The 23,073-nt window shown below is 40.1% G+C and overlaps 1 protein-coding gene across 1 annotated transcript in view; it reads right to left on the bottom strand.

The window, feature by feature from the left end:
• LOC124113920 overlaps positions 1–23,073 on the bottom strand; it is a 30,606-nt gene that overhangs the window by 5,529 nt on the left and 2,004 nt on the right. Inside the window, exons 3-18 of the mRNA XM_046474414.2 lie at positions 22,624–22,791; positions 21,177–22,340; positions 19,780–19,832; positions 19,301–19,555; positions 17,842–18,066; positions 17,635–17,698; positions 16,521–16,592; positions 15,767–15,904; positions 13,959–14,105; positions 13,621–13,818; positions 13,376–13,526; positions 9,586–9,608; positions 2,074–2,187; positions 1,071–1,889; positions 575–627; positions 72–335 (exon numbers count right to left, since the gene is read on the bottom strand). Coding sequence (XP_046330370.2) covers positions 72–335; positions 575–627; positions 1,071–1,889; positions 2,074–2,187; positions 9,586–9,608; positions 13,376–13,526; positions 13,621–13,818; positions 13,959–14,105; positions 15,767–15,904; positions 16,521–16,592; positions 17,635–17,698; positions 17,842–18,066; positions 19,301–19,555; positions 19,780–19,832; positions 21,177–22,340; positions 22,624–22,791 — 3,908 coding nt within the window. The remainder of the gene's footprint in view (positions 1–71; positions 336–574; positions 628–1,070; positions 1,890–2,073; positions 2,188–9,585; positions 9,609–13,375; positions 13,527–13,620; positions 13,819–13,958; positions 14,106–15,766; positions 15,905–16,520; positions 16,593–17,634; positions 17,699–17,841; positions 18,067–19,300; positions 19,556–19,779; positions 19,833–21,176; positions 22,341–22,623; positions 22,792–23,073) is intronic.

Below are 23,073 nucleotides of genomic sequence, written 5' to 3'. Positions count from 1 at the left end.
CTTTCAAATCATTGTAGAAACAGCAAGAGTAGGAACATCCAATTTCCGGCATTTACCATGAATATACCTACCTTAAAACAATCGTCCTCCTCTTGTTGGTAGTTCGGACTTTCTGGCACCGGAAAACCTGGCAGAGATCCGTGATAGATGGCCTTACACGTCTTGATGTTCCCAGGGCCAGATTCAGCTACTTCACCGTGGCCGATCCCCTTGGGATTTTCTCTCGTCAGCTGTTCCTGGATGCGTTCCCCAGCAGCCTGAAGGATGCACCAGGACACGCCGTGTCCCACACCCAACTTCAACGCCTCGTTGGTTGTATTGACAATAACATCAGCCTAGAAATAATAAACACTTAGTTATTATTTAGTAGACGAGTAGATAAATACGATCAGGTATCAATACTCAATGTTGTCGGCAAACGTATATTTCTGGATGATATTGATAAACAGAATAATTATAATCTTGTGCGGATGTTATTTCCACAGGATGATTCCAACATGGTCCCTTATCGATCACGTAAGATTACTTCACATCATTGTGTGAATATTATCCTTAATTAAACATCCATATTTACCTTTTGTCGTTCAAGTGCATTCATGACAACTTTGACCTTTGTTTTCCTCGGGGCTGCAAAACATTTTTTGAAAATATTCCGTAAAATGTATTTCTATAATTGAAATTGCACTGCCTATGTTTTAATGGAACATTATCATATATACAGTTTGTGGGATAATAATAAAACGTGTATGATACATTTTAGACAATAGATTAATTCAAATATGAAACAGAAACCGATACAGACGAGTTTTTCATCCGGGGCAGAAAAGGCGTAAAACGCGACTATGCTTATCGTAAGAATCGGGTGGTCCGGCTCGATGACTTGGTTGATGCATGTCATCGTTTCCCAATTGCGTGGATCGATGCTCATGATGTCAATCACTGGCATGTCTGGTCCAGACTAGATTATTTACTGACCGCCGTCATATGGATGGAATATTTGCCGTCGTTAAACAACAAACAAACAAACAAACAAACAAAGACTAGTTTACATTATTCTCGAGTACACATACCTGATGACATACTCATCCGAAGGGAGTCTAGTGTTAGGGACTGAGTTTGTTCCATGAAGCCAATTTGTTGTTGAGGAGCTATGATGCATTGGTGCTTCACGCCAACTCGCTGGGATACATTTGCCACAGCTAGGATGCTTATTCCAGGACCTAGAGTTATGGGGAAGCTGTTGACACGTTCCACTTCATCGTTGACGACTTGTACTGCTCCCCTGACTTGCATTCGTGGCCCTTTAACCTCCATTGAATTGCCTGCTCTTGTCAACACAACACTAGGAAACCCTTTCATCAATACTTTCATCTCTGTCCATTTGTATTGGGTGAGATAGTTGGCACAATCCTCGGACATTAGAATCGTTTCGCTTCCATTGTCTCGAGCAGGTGCTGGTTGAATGGATTGTAGCATATCCCGCGACCGTTGCAAACTGTGTCCCAACTTTATCGCCGCATCAGCCAAGGCAACAACCTTCACCACAGATCCCATTCTGACAATAAGAACTTCCAGATTCCCTGGTCCTTCTGCTGGTAGGGCTTCCACCCCACCCTCCTTCAACAAGGGAATCTCTTCAGTGGAGAAGTCCATCTCCACTATGCTTTCCTTGATCATTTGTAGGGCCTGGTCATCGCTCTTGGACCCGCTTGTCGAGATGGTAACAGTAGATTCATTGAAGTCAAACTTGCATCTGAAGCCTTCATTATTCAACTTTTGGGACACAATTTGTGTCGCTGCTGGCTTGCTCTTCAAGTACTGCAGCTGGACAGGGGACAGTGGTATACGATGTGTATGTGGATCGCTGAGGCTGGAGGGGTCACCCGTTTCTGTTGAGATAAAACCCGTTTCATTTGCAATCGGCTGAATCCATTTATCACAAAAGGACATAGAAATGTAGGCGTGATATGTCATCTGTGGGCGTGAATAATAGTTAAATTAGATGAATTATAAAAAGAATTAATAACTCTTATGAATCTCACAGTACACGGCCTTATCTAAAATGCACCTTACCTCCTTCCTCTGTGATTATCACGAAGCTTTCACTGTCATCTTCGAGAAAGGCTTGCATCTGTAAGACAGGACTTCTGCCCAAGCTCAGAAAGCGCCCTGAAGACATTGTAGCCTCTGCAATAGAAACATGTATGTTATTCACGAATGAAACAAGTGGTAGTGGTACATACGTTTGTTTGTTTAGTGTTCAATAACCAAGCTATGACGGCGGTCTGCTAATAATCGAGAATGGACCAGATATTCTAGTGATTGACATCATGAGCATCGATCTACGCAATTAAGATACGATCCCGTTACAACCCGACCCCGTTAGCCCCCCTCTTACTACAAGCGTAGACTCGATTATTTACAGACCGCCGTCATATAGCTGGAATATTGTTGAGTGCGGCATTAAACAACCAACCAACCAACCATTACATCACCTCTTACGACCAGCATAAGTTGCTTGGGACCTCATAAAACCCGGAATCCCGACTGGTGTTTGTTCACTAAGAATGAAGTACGTCTAGTATGTAAGTGAGTGAGTGAGTGAGTGAGTTAAAAATGTACATCGCATCCCTATCGCAGCCATATCGCGATGAGAACAAGGTAGTTACTATTATTAAAGACTTGTCGACGAAAGACAGTAAAACAGTAACGTAAATATCACAGTTTAGATATAAAACAAACCTAAGCAATATTTAAAAAAAAGATTGTTTTCAGTCAATTAGTTCACATAAATGAAAAGCAGGCAATAGACCACTGGCAACCAAAGCTAGGCCACCTAACTGGGAATCATGGTAACTTGCATCCTGCATGATTCCCGGCAGGATTTAACCATCAATACATTAACACACTAGTTGATATTATACACTTCAATATAGATGGACTCTGCCACTGTCAGGGGGACAATAATTTTACACTCCTTTAACCCCCTGAGTGGCACAGCCTTCAATATTAACTCAGTTATGAATAACATTACACTTATTTAAAACAATTCTAAATTCTAAATTTATCTAATAACTCTATGTGTTTTAAAAAATCGAGATTTAATCGAGCATTGACATTGATAAAAAGTAGGGCGTCACGATAAATCGAAATATCGATATATTGCTATTGGTAAGCACTTAAAGTCAATATATCGATTGTTAAATCAGATTCCGCTCATTAGATCGATTTCAGTTATATCGCAATAGTTGCTTGCAATATCAACAGTTATCCCAATAGTTTCTTTAATATTAATAGTGATTTCCAGACGAATAGTCACTCCTAATAAAAAGATCCTTTAAAGACTGAGTGAGTGAGTCTGGTTTAACGCCGCTTTTAACAGTATTCCAGTCATATCACGCCGTTCATTTAAAGACGTTGGATGATAGTAAATAGCCCTTGTGAGAGACAAGTCTATACAGTCAAGAAAAATATGCTTGATTGTCATTCTACGTCTAGTTTGTGGTTCATGTACAGGCTCTTACACGAAGTGAGTGAGTGAGTACTGTTTTACCCCGCTTTTTGCATTATTCCAGCAATATCACGGCGGGGGACACCAGAAATGGGCTTCACACATTGTACCCATGTCGGGAATCGAACCCGGGTGTTCGGCGTGACGAGGGATCGCTTTAACCACTAGGCTACCCGACCGCCCCTCTTTCACGAAGACTAGTATTGACAGTCGTATGTTTGGTTAATAGTAACTCCGTTGGGAGTCAAATTTGAAAGGAAATGGGAGAATCTTGATTGAACATACAGGTCATGGTACAAACAAACAAACAAACAAACTATCCAAAGCACGTATATTTAGGACATAAACGTACTGTATTTTGAAATTAGAGGTAGTTTAACGGATTAAAACTAGCTCTATATATATTTTAAAACATAACGTAGTATAACGTTCGTTCGTTTGTTCGTTCTTTAACGCTGCACTCGGCAATATTCCAGCTGTATGACGGCGGTCTGAAAATAATCACTGGACCAGACAATCCAGTGATTGATATAATGAGCATCGATCCTCGCAATTTGGATACGATGACATTCATCAACCAAGTCAGCGAGCCTGAACACCCGATCCCGTTTGTCGCCTCTTATACGACAGGCATAATCGCCTTTTACGGCAAGCATGGGTTGCTGAAGACCTATTCTAACCCGGATCTTCAAGGGTCTAGTATAACGTATCCCAACCCAGCACACTGAACGACAGTAAGTTATTCAAACACTAACAGCGTTATAACGAGTGTTTAAAGGATCACCAAACCCTCTCTATTACATAACAACTCTCCTCGGCATATTTTGGAATCCATCGCTTTAAATATATGGTAGTATTAATAAACATTGTTGAAAAATTGCAAAAGTAGGCCGAAAGTGCTTACGTTGAGAGACTGCCGATCGATATTTAGCCTTCTTAAATATGTCATTACTATAGCTGTTTTGTAAGCAGTACATGTCAGGTGAAATAAAAAAGATACACGCTCAGGAGACACGTTATTGCTTCAAGACAGAAATAAGGTAGGCATGTATATCCTATCTACTCACAGTATTGACAGGAGGCAGTAATAACACTTGAATACAGGTATTTTCCACTACAGCAATGGCGGAGAGTCGATAGCCTTTGCCCACAGCGTCATTACCGACAACACTGTGTACTGCGCTGAATATAGCTGGCGTCTGAAACGAAAGTACAATTCTTTGTAAAGACAACTGGGAAAACCAAATCTATTTTCAGGCGTAAACAATCTATTTGAAGACTGCTGGTCATGTTCGGGAAGGCTTTATAAATACTTGCTTGATTTGTTGTTTAACGCCGCAATCAGAAATATTCCAGCTATATGACGTCGGTCTGTAAACAATCGAGTCTGGACCAGACAATCCAGTGATTGATATCATGAGCATCGATCCACGCAATTTGAATCGATGACATGCATCAACCAAGTCAGCGAGCCTGACCACCCGATCCCGTTAGTCGCCTCTTACGACAAGCATAGTCGCCTTTTACGGCAAGCATGGGTTGCTGAAGACCTATTCTACCCCGGATCTTTACGTGTCGCTTTATGAATAAAGGCGGTGATGTAACCTTGTGGTTAAGGGTTCGCTCTTCACACCGAAGACCCGGGTTCGATTGCCCACATGGATACCATGTGTGAAGCCTTTTTCTGGTGTCCCTCGCTCGCTAAATACATTGTTTATTCCTAATACAGGATATTCCCCAAACACACTCGCCTGATCTAACCTCTATATATATACACAAAAATAAGGCAAATGTTTACTCGGTGTACATATAATATATAAGTCCAACATCTGTTATATTCTGTTTTCAGTGTGCTAGCCGAGCCTCAATTTAAAAAATAAATACCTATGTTTTGTTAGTTTTAGCTGATATAAAGAAGATGTTGTTCACTCGGTGTACATGTAATATATAAGTCCAACATCTGTTATATTCAGTTTTCAGTGTGCTAGCTAAGGCTAAATTTAAAACTAAATTACCTGTGTTTTGTTATTTTTAGCTGATATAAAGAAGATGTTGTTCACTCGGTGTACATGTAATATATAAGTCCAACATCTGTTATATTCAGTTTTCAGTGTGCAAGCTAAGCCTCAATTTAAAAAATAAATACCTGTGTTTTGTTAGTTTTAATTGATATTAAGAAGATGTTGGACTATCGTGGACTTTATTATTTTATATGATATGAGATTCACAAGTGTACATTTGCACGTATATAGAGCTATCCGTGTAACAGTAACACAAAACGAATTGTTCACCAACTTGTTTCAGTTTACAGTGTGCTAGCTAAGCCTCGATTTAAAACATACAATACCTGCCTTTTTGTCAGTTTTATTAGTTTTCCATGTGACGTAATATATTCACTAAATATGAAAGCTTTTGGTCCTTGATCATAAGGTTTATTCATTTCATTATTAGGACCATCTTTGGTACATTTACCCAACTGTATGAGTTAGTGAGTGAGTTGGGTTTAACGCCGATTTTAACAATATTACAGTTATATCGCGGCATGTCCGCTTAATGTGGGAGGAAAGCCCGAAGTGATGTAGGTCTCCGACGTTTACCACTTCGGTAAAACCCAAGAGCAAGGGTATGGGATTCGAACATTCGAACCCACAATCGTACCCACGAGTAGTATATCACATTTTCCCCCGTCGCGAGATGAGAGAAACATGATATTTCACGACACACATTGACTATCTTATTTATTATATATTTTTTGTGCAGTTGTCTACCGGAAAATAAAACTAGTTCATTACAAATGTAAAACCACGAGCACGGGTATGGTGCTGACAAACCTAGGAACATAATCGGGGCGAACCGGGATTCGACCCACAATCATAGGTTTCTGGCATGCCCAATAAGGTTTAATCCAAAAAGAACTAACCCACAACAGTTACAATAGTATCATGCTACAGCAGACGATAGGTTCGAGCCAATTAATTTATTGATTGAGGTCACGTAACTCAAAATATTGACTACTTCCGGTGTTGTGACGGGTTTAAACAAAACCAATACATATTTGATATTTCAGTTCTGATCTATTTAAGCGTAAATGACTGTTCAGTGTGATATCACTGACAAACTGTGTCCAGGCAGCTTGAGAGAGAAGGACCCAACACTACATCCTGTAAACAATCAGTTCAGACCCCTGACACACAAATAAGACCCTCAATGACATATCTGTCAAGACGAATATAAACTGACAAGTATATCGCGGCGTGTCAGCTTAATGTGGGAGGAAAGCCCGAAGTGATGCGGGTCTCAGACGTTTAGCACATCGGTGAAACCCACGAGCACGGGTATGGTGCTGGCAAACCCAGAAACATAATCGGGGCGAACCGGGATTCGTTATAGTAGGTAATGTATGTTAGGCATTATACATGCATGCAGTGTGTGGTGGATTTGAGGTTCAGGTTCGTCAAGACTGAAAATATCTACACATTCATGTATTTCAACACTGACAAGGTTTATATCGCAATTATTCCACATTGATTTCCGATTCTACCAATTCAGTCCTTGCACAGTGACATTGGTCATGACCAGGAGTGTCGAAAGTCCTTAAAAAAACATCTATTCTTGGTATTTTTTTTTTTATCAACACTAGGACTATCCCCATGCCAAAAGAGTACTTTTAGCAAACATTTCTTTTACAGACAGCTCTCTTTTGATTATGAAATATTAACCTATTAATTTATCTAACTTTTTCGACAGCGATTGTTTCTTTAATTTTGGGTACTTTCTAATCTAAAGCATAATATTTGTCGATTTTACAATAGAGTCAGTTCCTGGTTTTGGCAATGATGAAAAAGGATGGTATATTTTAGGTAACAATAGGCATATAAATACTGTATTTCTTCCAAAAGGCTGTGAGCGTTTAAACCTGCCATACATTCATACGGCATAGCGACATTTTTTGGTAATTTTTCTACTGTCACCTGCGAATTGTGACAAAATAAATTCAATAATATCTAGATTTAATACTCTTATATTTTTATTTGTTCTCATAATCAAACCTAATTTCAACGCAAAATATCAAAATATACGGTGCTAAGGGATCTCCTTGACGACAGCCGAGAGTTACCCCAAAAAGGAGAGTCAGAGCCGTTTACTGATACACTTGACTCCATTGTATAATACTTGGATCGAAATTAAAAATACGAAGCGCATGTACCATCGAATCATATATCCATCCTTTTTTTTTCACCTCGTCACCAGTTGTTGCCGCCAAGTGTAACGCTGTTCTAGCAATGGATCTTTCAGATCCAACTCTACTATTAATTCCGTGACTATTTTTCTTGCTTTGTCGTTATTGATATGTTTGTAGTTATACGTATCCATTTAAGGATCTAGCACAAGGTTCCAGTCACCAAATAAACAGTGTTGGTAATCTTCAATAAAAGATATCCGCAATTTCAGTAATTTACACATAGTCACTAAACGTCTCACAACACGTGCCTGGCCACATTCACAATAAATTTGCAAGATTTATAGTCATCTGAGCCTTACAGGCACCGGTTGTCTTTCAACGTCAGTGACTTTGCTTCAGCCTACGCAAAAAGACTGACATCATTGGTCTCCAAAGGGAGACATTATCGGTCTCTCAAAGGAAGACATTATCGGTCTCTTAAAGGAAGACATAATCGGTCTCCCGAAGGAAGGCATTATCAGTCTCCAAATGAAAGACAGTATCGGTCTCCCAAAGGAAGACATTATCGGTCTCTCAAAGGAAGACAGTATTGGTCTCCTAAAAGAGGCCATTATCGGTCTCTCAAAGGAAGGTATTATCGATCTCCCAAAGGAAGGCATTATCGGTCTCTCAAAGGAAGACATTATCAGTCTCTTAAAGGAAGACATTATCGGTCTCTCAAAGGGAGACATTGTCGGTCTCCCAAAGGAAGACATTATCGGTGTCCCAAAGGAAGGCATTATCGGTCTCTCAAAGGATGACATTGTCGGTCTCCAAAAGGAAGGCATTATCGGTCTCCCAAAGGCAGACATTATCGGTCTCTCAAAGGGAGACATTATCGGTCTCTCAAAGGAAGACATTGTCGGTCTCCCAAAAGAAGACATTATCGGTCTCCCAAGGGAAGACATTCTTGGTCTCCCAAAGGAAGGCATTATCGGTCTCTCAAAGGGAGACATTGTCGGTCTCCCAAAGGAAGACATTATCGGTCTCTTAAAGGAAGACATTATCGGTCTTCCAAAGGAAGGTATTATCGGTCTCTCAAAGGATGACATTGTCGGTCTCCCAAAGGAAGACATTTTCGGTGTCCCAAAGGAAGACATTGTCGGTCTCCCAAAGGAAGACATTATCGGTCTCTCAAAGGATGACATTGTCGGTCTCCCAAAGGAAGGCATTATCGGTCTCTCAAAGGAAGACATTGTCGGTCTCCCAAAGGAAGGCATTATCGGTCTCTCAAAGGAAGACATTATCGGTCTCTTAAAGGAAGGCATTATCGGTCTCTCAAAGGAAGACATTATCGGTCTCTTAAAGGAAGACATTATCGGTCTCTCAAAGGAAGACATTGTCGGTCTCCCAAAGGAAGACATTATCGGTGTCCCAAAGGAAGACATTATTGGTCTCCCAAAGGAAGACATTATCTGTGTCCCAAAGGAAGACATTATCGGTCTCTCAAAGGAAGACACTATCGGTGTCCCAAAGGAAGACATTATCGGTGTCCCAAAGGAAGACATTATCGAAGTCCCAAAGGAAGACATTATCGGTGTCCCAAAGGAAGGCATAGATCATCCCGTCCCGTTCAACTGATTGGCTGATAATGTCAGTCTCTTTGCGTAGGCTGAAGCGACGTCAGTGATCAGACATTGAAAGACAACCAGTGCTTTTACAGGCTCAAATGACTATAAATCTTGCAAATTTATTGTGAATGTGGCCAATTGAAAAGAAACCGGTGCTTTTGTTTATCCAAAAGGGTACAACCATGTATTGATAAAGTCCATCTGTTGCAGTCAAAGCAGAAATGTTATGTGCATGCTCACTTACTGGGATCTGATGAGACCCTTCAAAAGGTCAAACTTACTGACAAAAGTAGCTTGATCAGTTCTGCCAATACAGTCATCAATTCTTGGTATGTGGTCAGATTTGGATAGCGATTCACCCGTTTCAGGTCTGTAAAATATTTGTAGGTGTCAGGCTTGGGTACCAGGATGCACAGTGAATTCCACTTACTGTCACTTACCCAACATACTCCAACTTGAGAGAGTCGTGTGTCTCACAGGCAATGCATCACCTATATATGTCATAATTAACCAAGTCGGTACGAACAGGTGCACAGGTACACGCAACCGTGTTTTCGGTGATCTGCACAATATAGTCAGTTTCATTGACTTTTTGTCAATCACTAAAATACCACTATATCGAGGACTTCAATGGTTTACCAGGGATGTGTAAAACTCCTTTTGCCAGGCCAATTCTATCATTTTTGTAATAGTTTGCTTTTCTTTTGTACTGCGATAACATCCCCTCTCTACCTGCAACTTCAGTGGCCAAGTATGCACATATTCTAATACATTTAAATCTTATTGATCATTAAGCCTTTATTCTTTGCTTAAATGCTTAAGTGAGTGAATGAGTGAGTTGGGTGTTACACCGCTTTGAACAGTATTGTCAGCTTAATGTGGGAGGGAAGCCTGAAGTGATGTAGAACTCAGACGTTTTCCACTTTGGTGGAAGCCACGAGCACGGGGATGATGCTGACTAGCCTAGAAACATAATCAGGGGATTCGAACTCACAATCATAGGTTATTGGCCAAGAGACACAACTCTGCACAGCGCATTGCGGCCTAGACAATTTACGCTTAATATAGCTGGCGTCTGAAACGAAGGTATAATCCCTTGGACGTGGTGAATAAAATACTGTTAAAAGTTTGTTAAGAGTTCAATTCATCTATGCTGGGTGAATGAGTGAAAGGTTTAATATGATTTATAGAGGTGTTTAGCTCTTGGAAACGTCCCATTAAGAGTGTTAAGTCAAATGAAGCTTGATGTGGACAGTTATGTTTGGATGTCGATAAATTACTGATTGTTTGCACGAGTATAGGCTTGTGGTGTGCATGTACCATAAGCAAGGGTGTTTAGTTGGTTGCCTTGTGGTTTCTAGGCGTAAAATCTTACCCACTCATCGTAAAAGAGGCATAAGTCATGCATTGACTTATTGCAACCACTGAATATTGTTATTATGGAGGAGGCATAGCGATAAGGCGCCGCGATTCGCTGTGCAGAGTTGCGTCCCTTGGGCACGCCAGAAACCTATGATGGTGGGTTCGAATCCCGTTTCGCCGCGATTATGTTTCTGGGTTTGTCAGCACCATGCCCGTGATCGTGGGTTTCACCGAAGTGGTAAACGTTTCCTCCCACATTAAGCTGACACGCCGCGATATAACTGGAATACTGTTAAAATCGGCGTTAAACCCAACTCACTCACACTGTTATATTGGACATGACTTAATTATTTGTTGTACATACTGAATGTTTAACGGGTGCATGCATTGTGATCATGACTACATGTCACATTGCTTCTTTCTCAAGAAGAACGTGATTACTGGTTACGACTCGAAGCCTTTCACTTACGACATCCCTACTCTGTAACATGGCATCATTATATAGAAGACAAATGTCCCTGTATGCGAAAGTCGTTCACGTCAACACCATGCTTTGTCCAAGAACTCTTTTGTCGGCACATACTTTGTCTTCACTTATACAATACTGCCGAGCATGTTATGGGTAACTGTATATACAAAACGTGAGGATCACAATTCGTAAATATATATATTAATTAGAAATTATGAGGATTAATGAGAACTACCCAACGAAGTAACTCACAGGACATTTATTCATCTGTAAACATCAAGTAAATGTACAATCATTAGAAAGAACACTGTAAGTATGGTTAAAATGGGACCACATTTGATTCTTTTGAACGTTGGTACTACCAATAATTGGCATACAAATGTCGTTAATAAACGGAAAGAAAGTACATTTGAGTATTATAATGAACATAAAACTTATAACATAAAACATATAATTAATAATAATTGCTCATAGACGACATAGCCATGACAGAATTGGTTTTCGTAAGCATTTAAAATTTGAAAATACATATGACAAGGAATGATATATAACAAGTCTTTATTATGTAATTATACACGACGTTTAATGCAGGGCTACACCTTGCCCCTTCATCACCCGAGGATGGCAGAATATTGATAACAACTTCTTTCTTGCACAGACAACGTTAGGGCGACTCCTAAGCCTACTTGCACAAAGCGATCTGAGCCTATGTTAAAGTATGGGAGTTACGATCATCTTAGCGCTAAGATCGCTTTGTGCAAGGGGGCCCTGGTCCCTTGGTAATGATAAAGAAGTTCTTATTCATAATATTCCTTATCATATGGTATTAAAGACTATCCAGACATAATGAAAACAATGCGAGATATGTTTGAATTTTTACTAGTGAGAGCGGAACATGTGTTGGCATTATACATTGGAACAGAAAGTAAGATTTTAGTCATTCGTTCCACCTGTTATTTCCTATGTGTCTCTATATGAAAGGCTGATCATGAAGTTGCTGCAAAAGTCACTATAAGTCTTCTTCAGTCACTGCCTTCGTGAATATATCTTAAAGAATCACAAATAATAATATCAATCATTTGATATTAAAAAGGACCCACACTTCCATAACGTTTCAAAATATTTTAAGGAAATATGCAAAATGAGCATTCATTCTTAAATATCTATTGTAAAGGTATTCATTGTCTGAAATAACAGAAGACATCGGTGTTTGGGGACAGACAGGTAACTAGTGTATGGGCTAAAGTAAGAAAACATGTTTTGGAAGACCTTTGTGAGAGAGGTTTAAAATCATCAACATATGTCACTGAATACGAACACTGATGTTGTCTTCTTTCCACAATGTTTTTGTGGAGGTCATGTTGGATTTCAAACTGGCCTACATTTCCTGTCTGCTATTGTCCTTATTTCTGGCCTTGATATTGTGACATTGTTAAAAGCGGCGTTAAACCCAACTCACTCACTCACTGATATTGTGACATAGCTATAGGCATGATACATATAGAATAAAACCTCTTTGTGTGCCCTTTCAATTGGTATGTATTCGTTATAGCTCAATTATAACAAAGCGGTTTGGTCAAGGGCTACACAACATTCAGGACGGACAATTCCAAAAGGTTTCAAAATACGTTAAGGAAATATGCAAACTGAGCATACATTCCGAAACATATATTGTAAATGCATTCATAATGTTTTGGAAAGAACATGGCAGCAAGGTTTAAAATCGTCAAAACATATAGCTGAATACGAACTCATGTTGGCTTTTTTCCACGATCTTTTGTAGTGTCCATTTTGGATTTCAACATCCACTATTGGCCACATTTGGAAATATATTTTTCCTTTATATTGTGACACATAGCTACAGGCGTGATACATATCAAATGAAAGCTCTTTGTGTGACCTTTCAATTGAAATATACTTATTATATCACAATGAAAACAAAGCTTATAGGTCAAAGGAGTAAGTGAGTTAGGATTTATGGTCACATCGGCAATATTTCAGCCATATAGTGACTAAATCAAGTTGTACATTAATAATACATAAATATAGACATTAAAATCTGTCGACAAAGGACACTAAAAACACTAGACTATCACAGGTGTAGATTTTAAAACTAGTATATCATAATAACATTCGTAACAATTCACAACAGTACACAATACAAATGGGCTATGGATCACCAATAGCCTAAGGTAGGTCACCATACTAGGTACCATGGGGACTTATAGGTCAAGAGCTACACAATATTCAGCTCCACGTGCAGCTCCCTCTCCACGTCCCTGACGGCGTTCCTGTTCGTCTCCTCCGAATCTGACGTGACGACCATGCCGGCATCCAACGCTGTGGTAAGCGTCGCTCCAAAGCTGTCAGAGCGTTGACGGTTGAACCTTTCTGAAATAGTTTGATGATATATAATATATATTGGGATTGAGGTACTGATTTATATAGATAAGGAGAGGATTGGAGTGGTGATTGGAGTACGAACCGTGACCAAATGGAGTATGGGAACTCGGTTGATCAACAAGGACAACGTCATGGGGCTTCTGCACTTGTCCATGTCTCGCTATCCGAGTTGCTATATCGATGTAGCACTTCATATTGGGAACAGCAATTGTCAGGACACAGGAATGACGTTTTATGACAGCAACAATGACGGCGGCTGTTTCCTCAGGTGAGCTAATGCCTGAATAATAAGAAGACGGTAAAAAAAAACATTTGGGGACCGGTCATATAATTATAATATTCTGGATATTTAGTGAGCACAGGATATATTGACGGATCGGAACTCATTATATCTAAGGTGTACAGGTTGTGCCACGTTACCTTCAGGTGGGAGTGGTATGACCACATGGTACCACTTCTTCTCGGTAGCTACACGTAGCCCTGTCGCTAATGCCTCTCCCATACCGGCCTCGCTGTCGCCATAGATGCGAATGATTCGTCCGGGCTTAACGCCGTCGTTAACGCCGTCTTGAAATAAATGTCGACGTGAGGCAGATCGTTTAAAACTTTGGTGAAAACACGAGCACAATTGGAAATAAGAAATGTAGTGTTACTCGTGACAGTTGTATATCATTTCATGCTTGTACTAGTCCGGACTGATGCCGTTTTTAGCGCTAGCACACTGAGGTACCATGCCGCAGTTTAACATGAATATCCCACTCAGACACAGTATACTGACTCAGAGCCGACCAGTCCTTGTTTTAGCCCCTTAATGCCTAGCGCCAGACAGGGTAACAACAAGTACCATCTTTTAACGTGTTTTGGTATGACGCGAACCTCGGGCCTTCCGCTCTCCGGGCGGACGCTCTACCATTAGAGCGGAGGCGGTCCTGAAATTAAGTGAATATCGAACAAGTGATATCAGCGTCATGACTTTAAATACAATATCATCAACTTTGGATGACAAGAAATCGGATAAAACGAAACATTCACAATGACAGCCAACGTTATTCTTTACGCTAATCTTCAAGTGTGAACTGAAGTATCGAGTCATTATTACACACCATATAAAGAGTTGATCTGGTTGAAAATCATTGTTGCTGGGATTAATGCCTGACAGAAACATTTCACTTTCTAATAATAATTCTTTCTTTAACATGTTTCAATTATCAAAGCTCCGTTCTTTTACAATCTGAACGTGTAACAATGCCAAGCTCGTAAATCGTTCTTTTGTTGTTTATTGTCATGGTCACCCCGGCCCGACCAGACCTGCCATGGCTTTTACTTAAAATCACTCATGAAGATCCGGGATCGTATTGATCTTCATAAACAATGCTTGTCCGTAGAGGCGACTGGCAGGACAGGGTTATCAGGCTCGATAACTTGGTTGATGTATGTCATCAATCCCAATTCGATGTTGATCGATGCTCATGATGATAATCACTAGATTTTCTGGTCCAGACTTAATCATTTTCAGACAGACGTCATATAGCTGGCATATTGCTGCGTGAGGTGTTAAACAACAAACAAGTAAACAAAAACAAAGTTAAAAGAAGTCAATGGCCGAAAACCTAAGGCCTTGTAGTTTACGCCGCTTTCTTTTGAAGATGTGTGTTCAATAAAGAGAGACCATCGGCTGATAATTCCCACTAGTCCATGCCATTAAAATGTAACAATTCACATACATGATCAATTATGTGTAAATATCATTATACAAACATATACGTATGATAATACATTTCTTAAAAAGAAAGTTAGCTAAACGTATTATCAATATGTCGTTTAATGTCATTTGCTTCCTATCCCAAATACGTGGATCGATGCTCATGATGTCATTTACTGGATTGTCTGCTCCAGACCCGATTTACAGACAGTCGTCATATGGCTGGAATGTTGCTGTGTGCGGCGTTTAACAACAAATAAACAAACAAACAAACAAACAAATGTAAGTTGCTCTCGTTTTGGGGAACACATTAGGAATGTAAAATTCCCTTGAAGGATAAATACATGAGACATTCAAGAAGGAAGTGGAATTTACTACAGTATCTCCTTTCACAGATTTTGCAGAATTTATGCATTCTCACATGTTTCTAGTATTTACCTGTGGGACAACATATTAATGGTGACATGACTAACATCAATGCGATGTTTTTGTGTTACTCTGAATATGGTAAAGATAACATAGTTACCTGTGTCCTCTCTAAGCACCAAGAGCGCAGTCTGCGTGGCGTTAGACACCTCTCTGATGCCCCCATTAATAATCTGGACTAGTGTGTCTGCAATCATGACTCTCAACTCGCACTTGGTCCCGACCGGTTTCCGTACCTCTAAATCCAATTAAAAAATTGGATGTCCCGGAATTACCAATCGGAAGAGAAGTGGAATGTGTTTTCATATTCATATCAACACAAGTTATATTACTGTTTCGTCACGCCGAAGACCCGGGTTCGATTCCCGACATGGGTACAATGTGTGAAGCCCATTTCTGGTGTACCCCGCCGTGATATTGCTGGAATATTGATAAAAGCGGCGTAAAACCAAACTCACTCACTCACTCATATTACTGTTTTGCACAAACACAAAGATGTAACTTAAAGTATAGCACTATGTAATTGAGGTCACCTTCAGTTAACTTGAAACAATTACCCCATCATTTTCAAATAACACCATGGTATTTCAAACTGTATATGCTTTAGAGCAAGAAAAGACAAGAACCTATATACTAGTACATATTTATGTCGATATGTTGTACATGTTTTACATGAGGTTATTGCGATGCAGATTTTATTATTAATGTAGATGCAGCTGTTGATCGATGTAACAACATTGCAAGCATATACATGACTGATCCAATAGGAGTTGTTACATTTTAAAATATTGGTTGAAATCCTACTATCAGAATAAGTGTGGAAATGTTTTCCTTAAAATATCAAATAGTCATACCTCTTTCCAAGAAGCCAGGTAAATTGCTATTTCTTCTCGGCCTGAAGAGGTTATAGAAGAATCCAAGTCGGTCTGAAAAAAGTAGCAATCCAGTGACTAAAAGCTAAGACTTGTGTGATGGAGTGAGTGAGTGAGTGAGTGAGTTGGGTTTAACGCCGCTTTTAACAGTATTCCAGTTATATCACGGCGTGTCAGCTTAATGTGGGAGGAAAGCCCGAAGTGATGCAGATCTCAGACGTTTACCACTTCGGTGAAACCCACGAGCACGGGTATGGTGCTGACAAACCTAGAAACATAATCGGGGCGAACCGGGATTCGAACCCACAATCATAGGTTTCTGGCGTGTCCAAGGGACGCAACTCTGCCCCCATAACCGGTGGTAACCCAATAAATAGGCAGTGTAGTTGTCAGATTTTCAGATCTGATTGCATTGAGCAACATTTTGTTTTTGACGTATGTTAACTAAATTTTGTCAACACTGTCAATTTTCATTACATGAAGAGAACAAATCCCGTTGACTCCCATACTGCATTGATAAGCAATGGTTTCTTCTGACAATTTCTTTATTCTGTTTTGTCGATTTAATGTTTTGTCTCGAAAAGAAATATATAAACTATGACCTGTATCATGCGATTATTGCGTATTGTATACACCCTCGTAAACAAAACTCCTGACTTATAATTTCACGCTTCTTTGAACAGTTAGTCAGTTTCATTACGACATGGCTGATTAACGTGTGACCAAAACCAAGGTGCGTGCAGGTCGTCGGAGAGTGAGAATGTTGCTGACGGACCAATAAACCTTACCAGGCCAACATAAAAGCACGCAAATGGCAAGTCTACAGCTTTACCTGACGTGCATGCTGTGACGTGACATTTCACACTGTGACGTGACATTTCACACTGTGACGTGACATTTTCACACAGTGACGTGACATTTCACAGTGTAACGCGACATTTCACACTGTGACGTGACATTTCGCTGACAAACCAAGGATCATAATCACAGAAAATCTGAAACTCTGGTACAGTTCTCCACTGCGAATTAAAGCGTCTTAGACCACTGGGCCACCCATGCCCCAATTTAACAAAGAACGTCTCGGTGTACTACCCACCTTCTGGGGGTGCTTCCAGCCATCTTGTCTTGAGCTTGTGAGTGATACGATGAGCGAGAAACAGCTAGGAGAAGAATGAAATACCAACAATTCAATAATTTCAAGCAAAGAAACTAATTGCGTAGTTGCGCCACCACGCTTGTCCCACAAAACAAAAATATCAAGAACCTTCACAATAACTACTAAATAGGTTACCGGTCTCTATACCTGCTTGACATCTTGCGTTGACTCAAGGCTGATAACTATGAATATTTCCTTCAGCGATTTCTGTCTTCTGTCTTGGGTGAACACATCAATGGCATGATACATGAGCTGTACAACATTCTTGGTAGGATACTGTAGGGCTCCTGTGCCGAATGCTGGCAGAGCAATTGTCTGAAATCCATCCTTGCAGGCCTGGATGAGACATCGGAACACCAGAGACCACAGCAACTGTGGGGGAAAATCTCCATATAAACAAAACGGTCTGATAATAAAACATTCTTATTTATGTTCATCGAGATGATTAATATCTCAGAAAAGCATTACAATGAACACCCCATGAACTACACGAATGAGTGAGTCAGTGAGTTGGGTGTAACGCCGTTTTTAACAGTATTCCAGTTATATCACGGCGTGTCTGCTTATTGTGGGAGGAAAGCACGAAGTGATGCAGGTCTCTGACGTTTACCACTTCGGTGAAACCCACGAGCACGGGTATGGTGCTGACAAACCTAGAAACATAATCGGGGCGAACCGGGAAACGAACCCACGATCATAAGTTCCTGGTGTGCCCAAGGGACGCAAATGTGCACATCGAAGTGTGGCGCCTTTGACGACAGCGCCACCCGTGCCCCAGACTACTCAAAAGAAAAAAATCTGATAATAAAAAACTATACGATTCTAGCTTAAAGTTTGCATCATTCAACGCCAAGTGAGGACTGTCATCACTGTGTTTATACCATAACGTTTTTGTGTCATATTTTCAGATGAAATATTTACTTGCCTTTCCCTGTGTTTGTGACGGGTGCAAGCGGTGGGGCAGAAGCTTGCACTAACCTTTTGCGAGTGAGTGAGTATGGTTTTACGCCGCTTTTAGCAATATTCCAGCAATATCACGGCGGGGGACACCAGAAATGGGCTTCACACATTGTACCCATGTCGGGAATCGAACCCGGGTCTTCGGCGTGACGAGCGAACGCTTTAACCACGAGGCTACCCGACCGCCCCGCGAACAACTTGCATCATCACTCTTTGATAGTGATTCACAAACACATGATATAGTCTGAATCATACAATGGGCTCTGAATTAAGCAGAAATTTCAGAGATGAGTATCGAAAAGATTAACTGTCTTCCGTTTTAATTATTATTATCATAGCGTACAAATATTATTAATTGTGAGAATATTGACTATAGCGTTTTGCAGATTGATCAATATGAGTTGAACTTTTTAATTTTGAAAAGTATAAGATCTATATTAAGCATTTAATTGTGACAATATTGACTATAGCGGTTTGCAGATTGATCAATATGAGTTGAACTTTTTAATTTTGAAAAGTATAAGATCTATATTAAGCATATGAGGTACATCTTGAGCTTAATTTTAAAATTTGAAAGTTTTTAAAACGTATCTCAAATAATGTGCCATTTAAACGGCTGACATCACTTCTTTTTCGAACTCATTACCTTGTAACACTTTAAAGGGGGTGCTGTGTCGTTGAACCCTTTATAGAATGGAAGACATCCGTGGTAGATCTTTTTACAAGTTTCAAGATTTCCAGAACGACCCACCGCCAAATCACCGTGATCTATCCCGTTAGGATAGGTGTGGCTTAAGCATGTCTGTATGTCGGAACCAGCCGCCTTCAGCAGGCTGTAGGACACACCAAACCCGGAACTCAGGTTCAGTTGTCTGTTGGTTGTATTTACTATGACATCAGCCTGGAAAAGCAGAAAATGATCATATATATTACGACAAGTAAACCGCCTTCCCCCCACTCACACCCTATCGTGAAGATCCAGGTTACAAGCAACCCAGGGGTGCTCAGAATCGCTGACTTGTTTGATGCTCGATAAACATAGACACACACGCAAGCAAGCACGCACGCACATACTGAGAACAACATATCAAACTCAAATTATCAACATTCTCTTGAACAACTTACGTTTTGTTTTTCTATCCTATTGAAGACAACGGTCACTTTAAGTCCTTGATTTTCTGGAAACATACACATAAACATAAACTTATTCACATTTCATATATCATAACTTTTACATAGAATATTTAATATCCTAATGATGTAAGTAATAAAGAAACGGAATGCATTTTAATATAAACAGAACTATTTTTAGTTTTAATACCTGAAGAATAAAATGTTTCGAATTATTAATTGCAAACATAAAATATTAAACATACATATGTGTATAGTACACACAAATTGCAGACAAAAGCATAACCCGCCAATGCATTTCGAAAAGACCACATTTTGAACGCAAAAGTACATAATCATGTAAGTCTGTATCCGTGTGTACAGAGTGCAGTGTGTTCAAGTATTGAACTATAGCATTTAGTCTGGTTTGTCGTTTTACGCCGATATATTCCAGCTATATGACGACGGTCTGTAAATAATCGAGTCTGGACCAGACAATCCAGTGATTGATATAATGAGTATCGATCCAGCCAGTTGAACGTGATATGGGTCCAAACGGACACAAAAATGGAAAAGAATGATTACCAAGCAGTCGTCAAGTTTTTTACTTCAGAGAAAAATACTCCTCAAGAAATTCATGACCGCATGTCACACGTGTATGGGATTAGGTGCCCCAGCTATTCCAATGTTAAACGTTGGCAGCTATGTTTAAGGCTCGGGGAACAAGCCTTGATGATGACTCGAGGTCTGGACGTCCCTCAACTTCTATCTGTCAGATACTGTCAGATAGACGCATTACCATTGCTAAACTTGAGGACGACACAGGTCACAGGGGTGTGGCAGTGCGCGAGGCTGTTGTTGAGGAGTTAATCATAAAATCAGAATATACATTGTCCCGTAGTTCACAGCTTTTTATTGATAGAAAATCTGCTTCTGTAAGAATGCCCCAAATACATCATTTTGGAGGCTTCAGACAAATGGCATTGTCACTGTTAGCCTTGGAATGGCACACCATTCCACTTCTCCAGCACCAAGATCAGTGAAGAAAGTTATGGCCACTGTATTCGGGAATACCAAATCTTCCTGACTTCAATTGAAAAGTTTCACTATCAATATAAGAAGTGAGTTGAAAAGCAGGTAGATTATGTTGAAAAATACAATTACAAACACTTTCACAAGTGTTGGATTGTTTGTTATGGTTAAAACTTTTGGACCAGCCCTCGTACCAAACTGCTTCAAGAATCTAAGAAAATAGGTCATTTGTTTAATTGCTTGTCTTATGCCTACCTGTTTACATATAAGTACAATTTAATTTCCATATTGTTAGCGTTGGTGCTGTGCAATAATGACATGTTTGAAACGACCAATTTGCAGCAAACATTATGTCAATATCTTCATTTGATGGGACTGACCTTGTGTAAATGGAACTGCAGATTGTGCTCTAGGTCGACTGTCCACTGTTTTTACATTCGGCTTATACGCAATAAGACATTTATGTTTTTTGCCAATGGTTACAACAGTTTCAGCAAATTTCCTTACATCGACCCCAGTCTCAAAACTGAATGTGGAGCATTTCACTTTATCAACGAGATCACGCATTTTTACAGTAGCCCACATAACTTCAACCGCGTGACCTTTAACCTCGTATCCACGTTCACTGTCAGAGATGGTCACATCTTCTTCCTTTTCTATTTTCTGGATCTCATCCCGTTTGTGTAAACATAGATATCTCAGGTGTCCTTCATCAACGGGCAACAATTCAGTAGCAACACGACTAGCTGAATCTTCTTTCTTTGGAACATCATCAACTTTTGGGTGCAGTGATGGCTGTTCTTGTGTTAATGTTCTCTGTGGTTCTTGATCTCTTTGGATTGATGTCGCGTTGTCCAACAGATGGCTAATTGGAGCTGGGTTTTCTTCCTCTGGAACGCTGGTCCTACTTTGGTAGAGGGAAGCCTGTTTTTGAGCAGATGTTTTTCGTGGCCGATTACCTCTAAGGATGGATGTAGATATCCTTGGTGATCTCTGTTTTTCTTGGTTCTTCTTGTGACTGGTGTCCCACATTTCTCGTAAATTATTAAGCGTTTCCTTCAGCACATTGATAGTGTCTGCCATGCCAACAAGCTTCAAACTTCCGTTGGTCTTATCAATGACGACAAGCACGTCCTGGTCGATGGACAACTGTGGCACACCAACCTGATGGATATCAGCCACTTGAGCCATCTGTTCCAGTTCATCACTGCTGAAGGTGAGTTCCATCTCTAAGACCGAGCTGGCGATGACATCCAGAGCTTTACCGTGCCCCTTTACTCCTTGGGACTTAATGTCAACCTCTCCTTGTTGAAATCGAAATGTTGCCTTAAACCCTTTCGTTTCCAGTTTACTACACAGAGTGTGTCTGGCTGTGTCTCTATCTTGGAGAAATAGCTGTTGAATTGTCGAAAGGGGTATTAGATAAGAGCTTTGTCTTGTGTCGTTTCTCTTGTCCTGAGCTTCTACAGATGATGTTAGCGGCTGTACTGAATCTATGCGTATAGATGTGTTTATCGAAGCCCTTTCAACTGTTAACGGTTGCTCTGAAAAAATATATAATGCTTTCACAGTTTTTGAATACAACAAAATAATGGCCTACTCATGTTTGAGATCTTGGTATTTGTCATATCATAGGTCGAGAGAAAATAGTTAATTTCGTACAGTGATAGTGTTAAACCAGGTTATCATTTGATAATATCGTTTGAAACTGAACTATTTATTTACTAATCTGAACACACATAGTGACAATGGAATGTTTTACGGCAGATAATCGAGGCTGATTATTCTCTGGCGTTGGTGTTTTATATTATATGTTGATGTACTTACCATTCTCATTTTTGTCCCCTTTATCTATCGTTATGAAGTCATCTTCCGACTTCAGTGAGCCATACTGAGAGAGTGTACCCTCTTCCTCTGAATGCATTGCCCGAGAACTGACTTGGACCAGCGTGGACCTGCTCATAGCTATGTTGTCCGATCTGGGCATCCCAGCACCTGTATTGATATAAATAATTAAGTATCTCTACAACACACGACTGTCATAATATTTACATATCATGATCAGCCATATACCCAATTAGCGCAGTCAGATATATTGCATCTTCGGCAGGTACAGCAAATTACATTCCAAGATCTACACAGTCTGAGAACTTTACACAGACAGCAATCTGCACACAGAGATCTACAAACTGTCTTCACCCAGTCAGTTATCTACGGATAGTCTAGATTTACACTAACTTTATGATCTACATACAATTCGAGATGTTGTAACATACG

This window comes from Haliotis rufescens, unplaced genomic scaffold (genome assembly GCF_023055435.1).
Source record: "Haliotis rufescens isolate VD_foot unplaced genomic scaffold, xgHalRufe1.0.p SCAF_12, whole genome shotgun sequence".
Lineage (NCBI taxonomy): Eukaryota > Metazoa > Mollusca > Gastropoda > Lepetellida > Haliotidae > Haliotis > Haliotis rufescens.
Note: the sequence above shows the minus strand (reverse complement) of the source record. Positions and strands in the feature narration are given on the sequence as shown.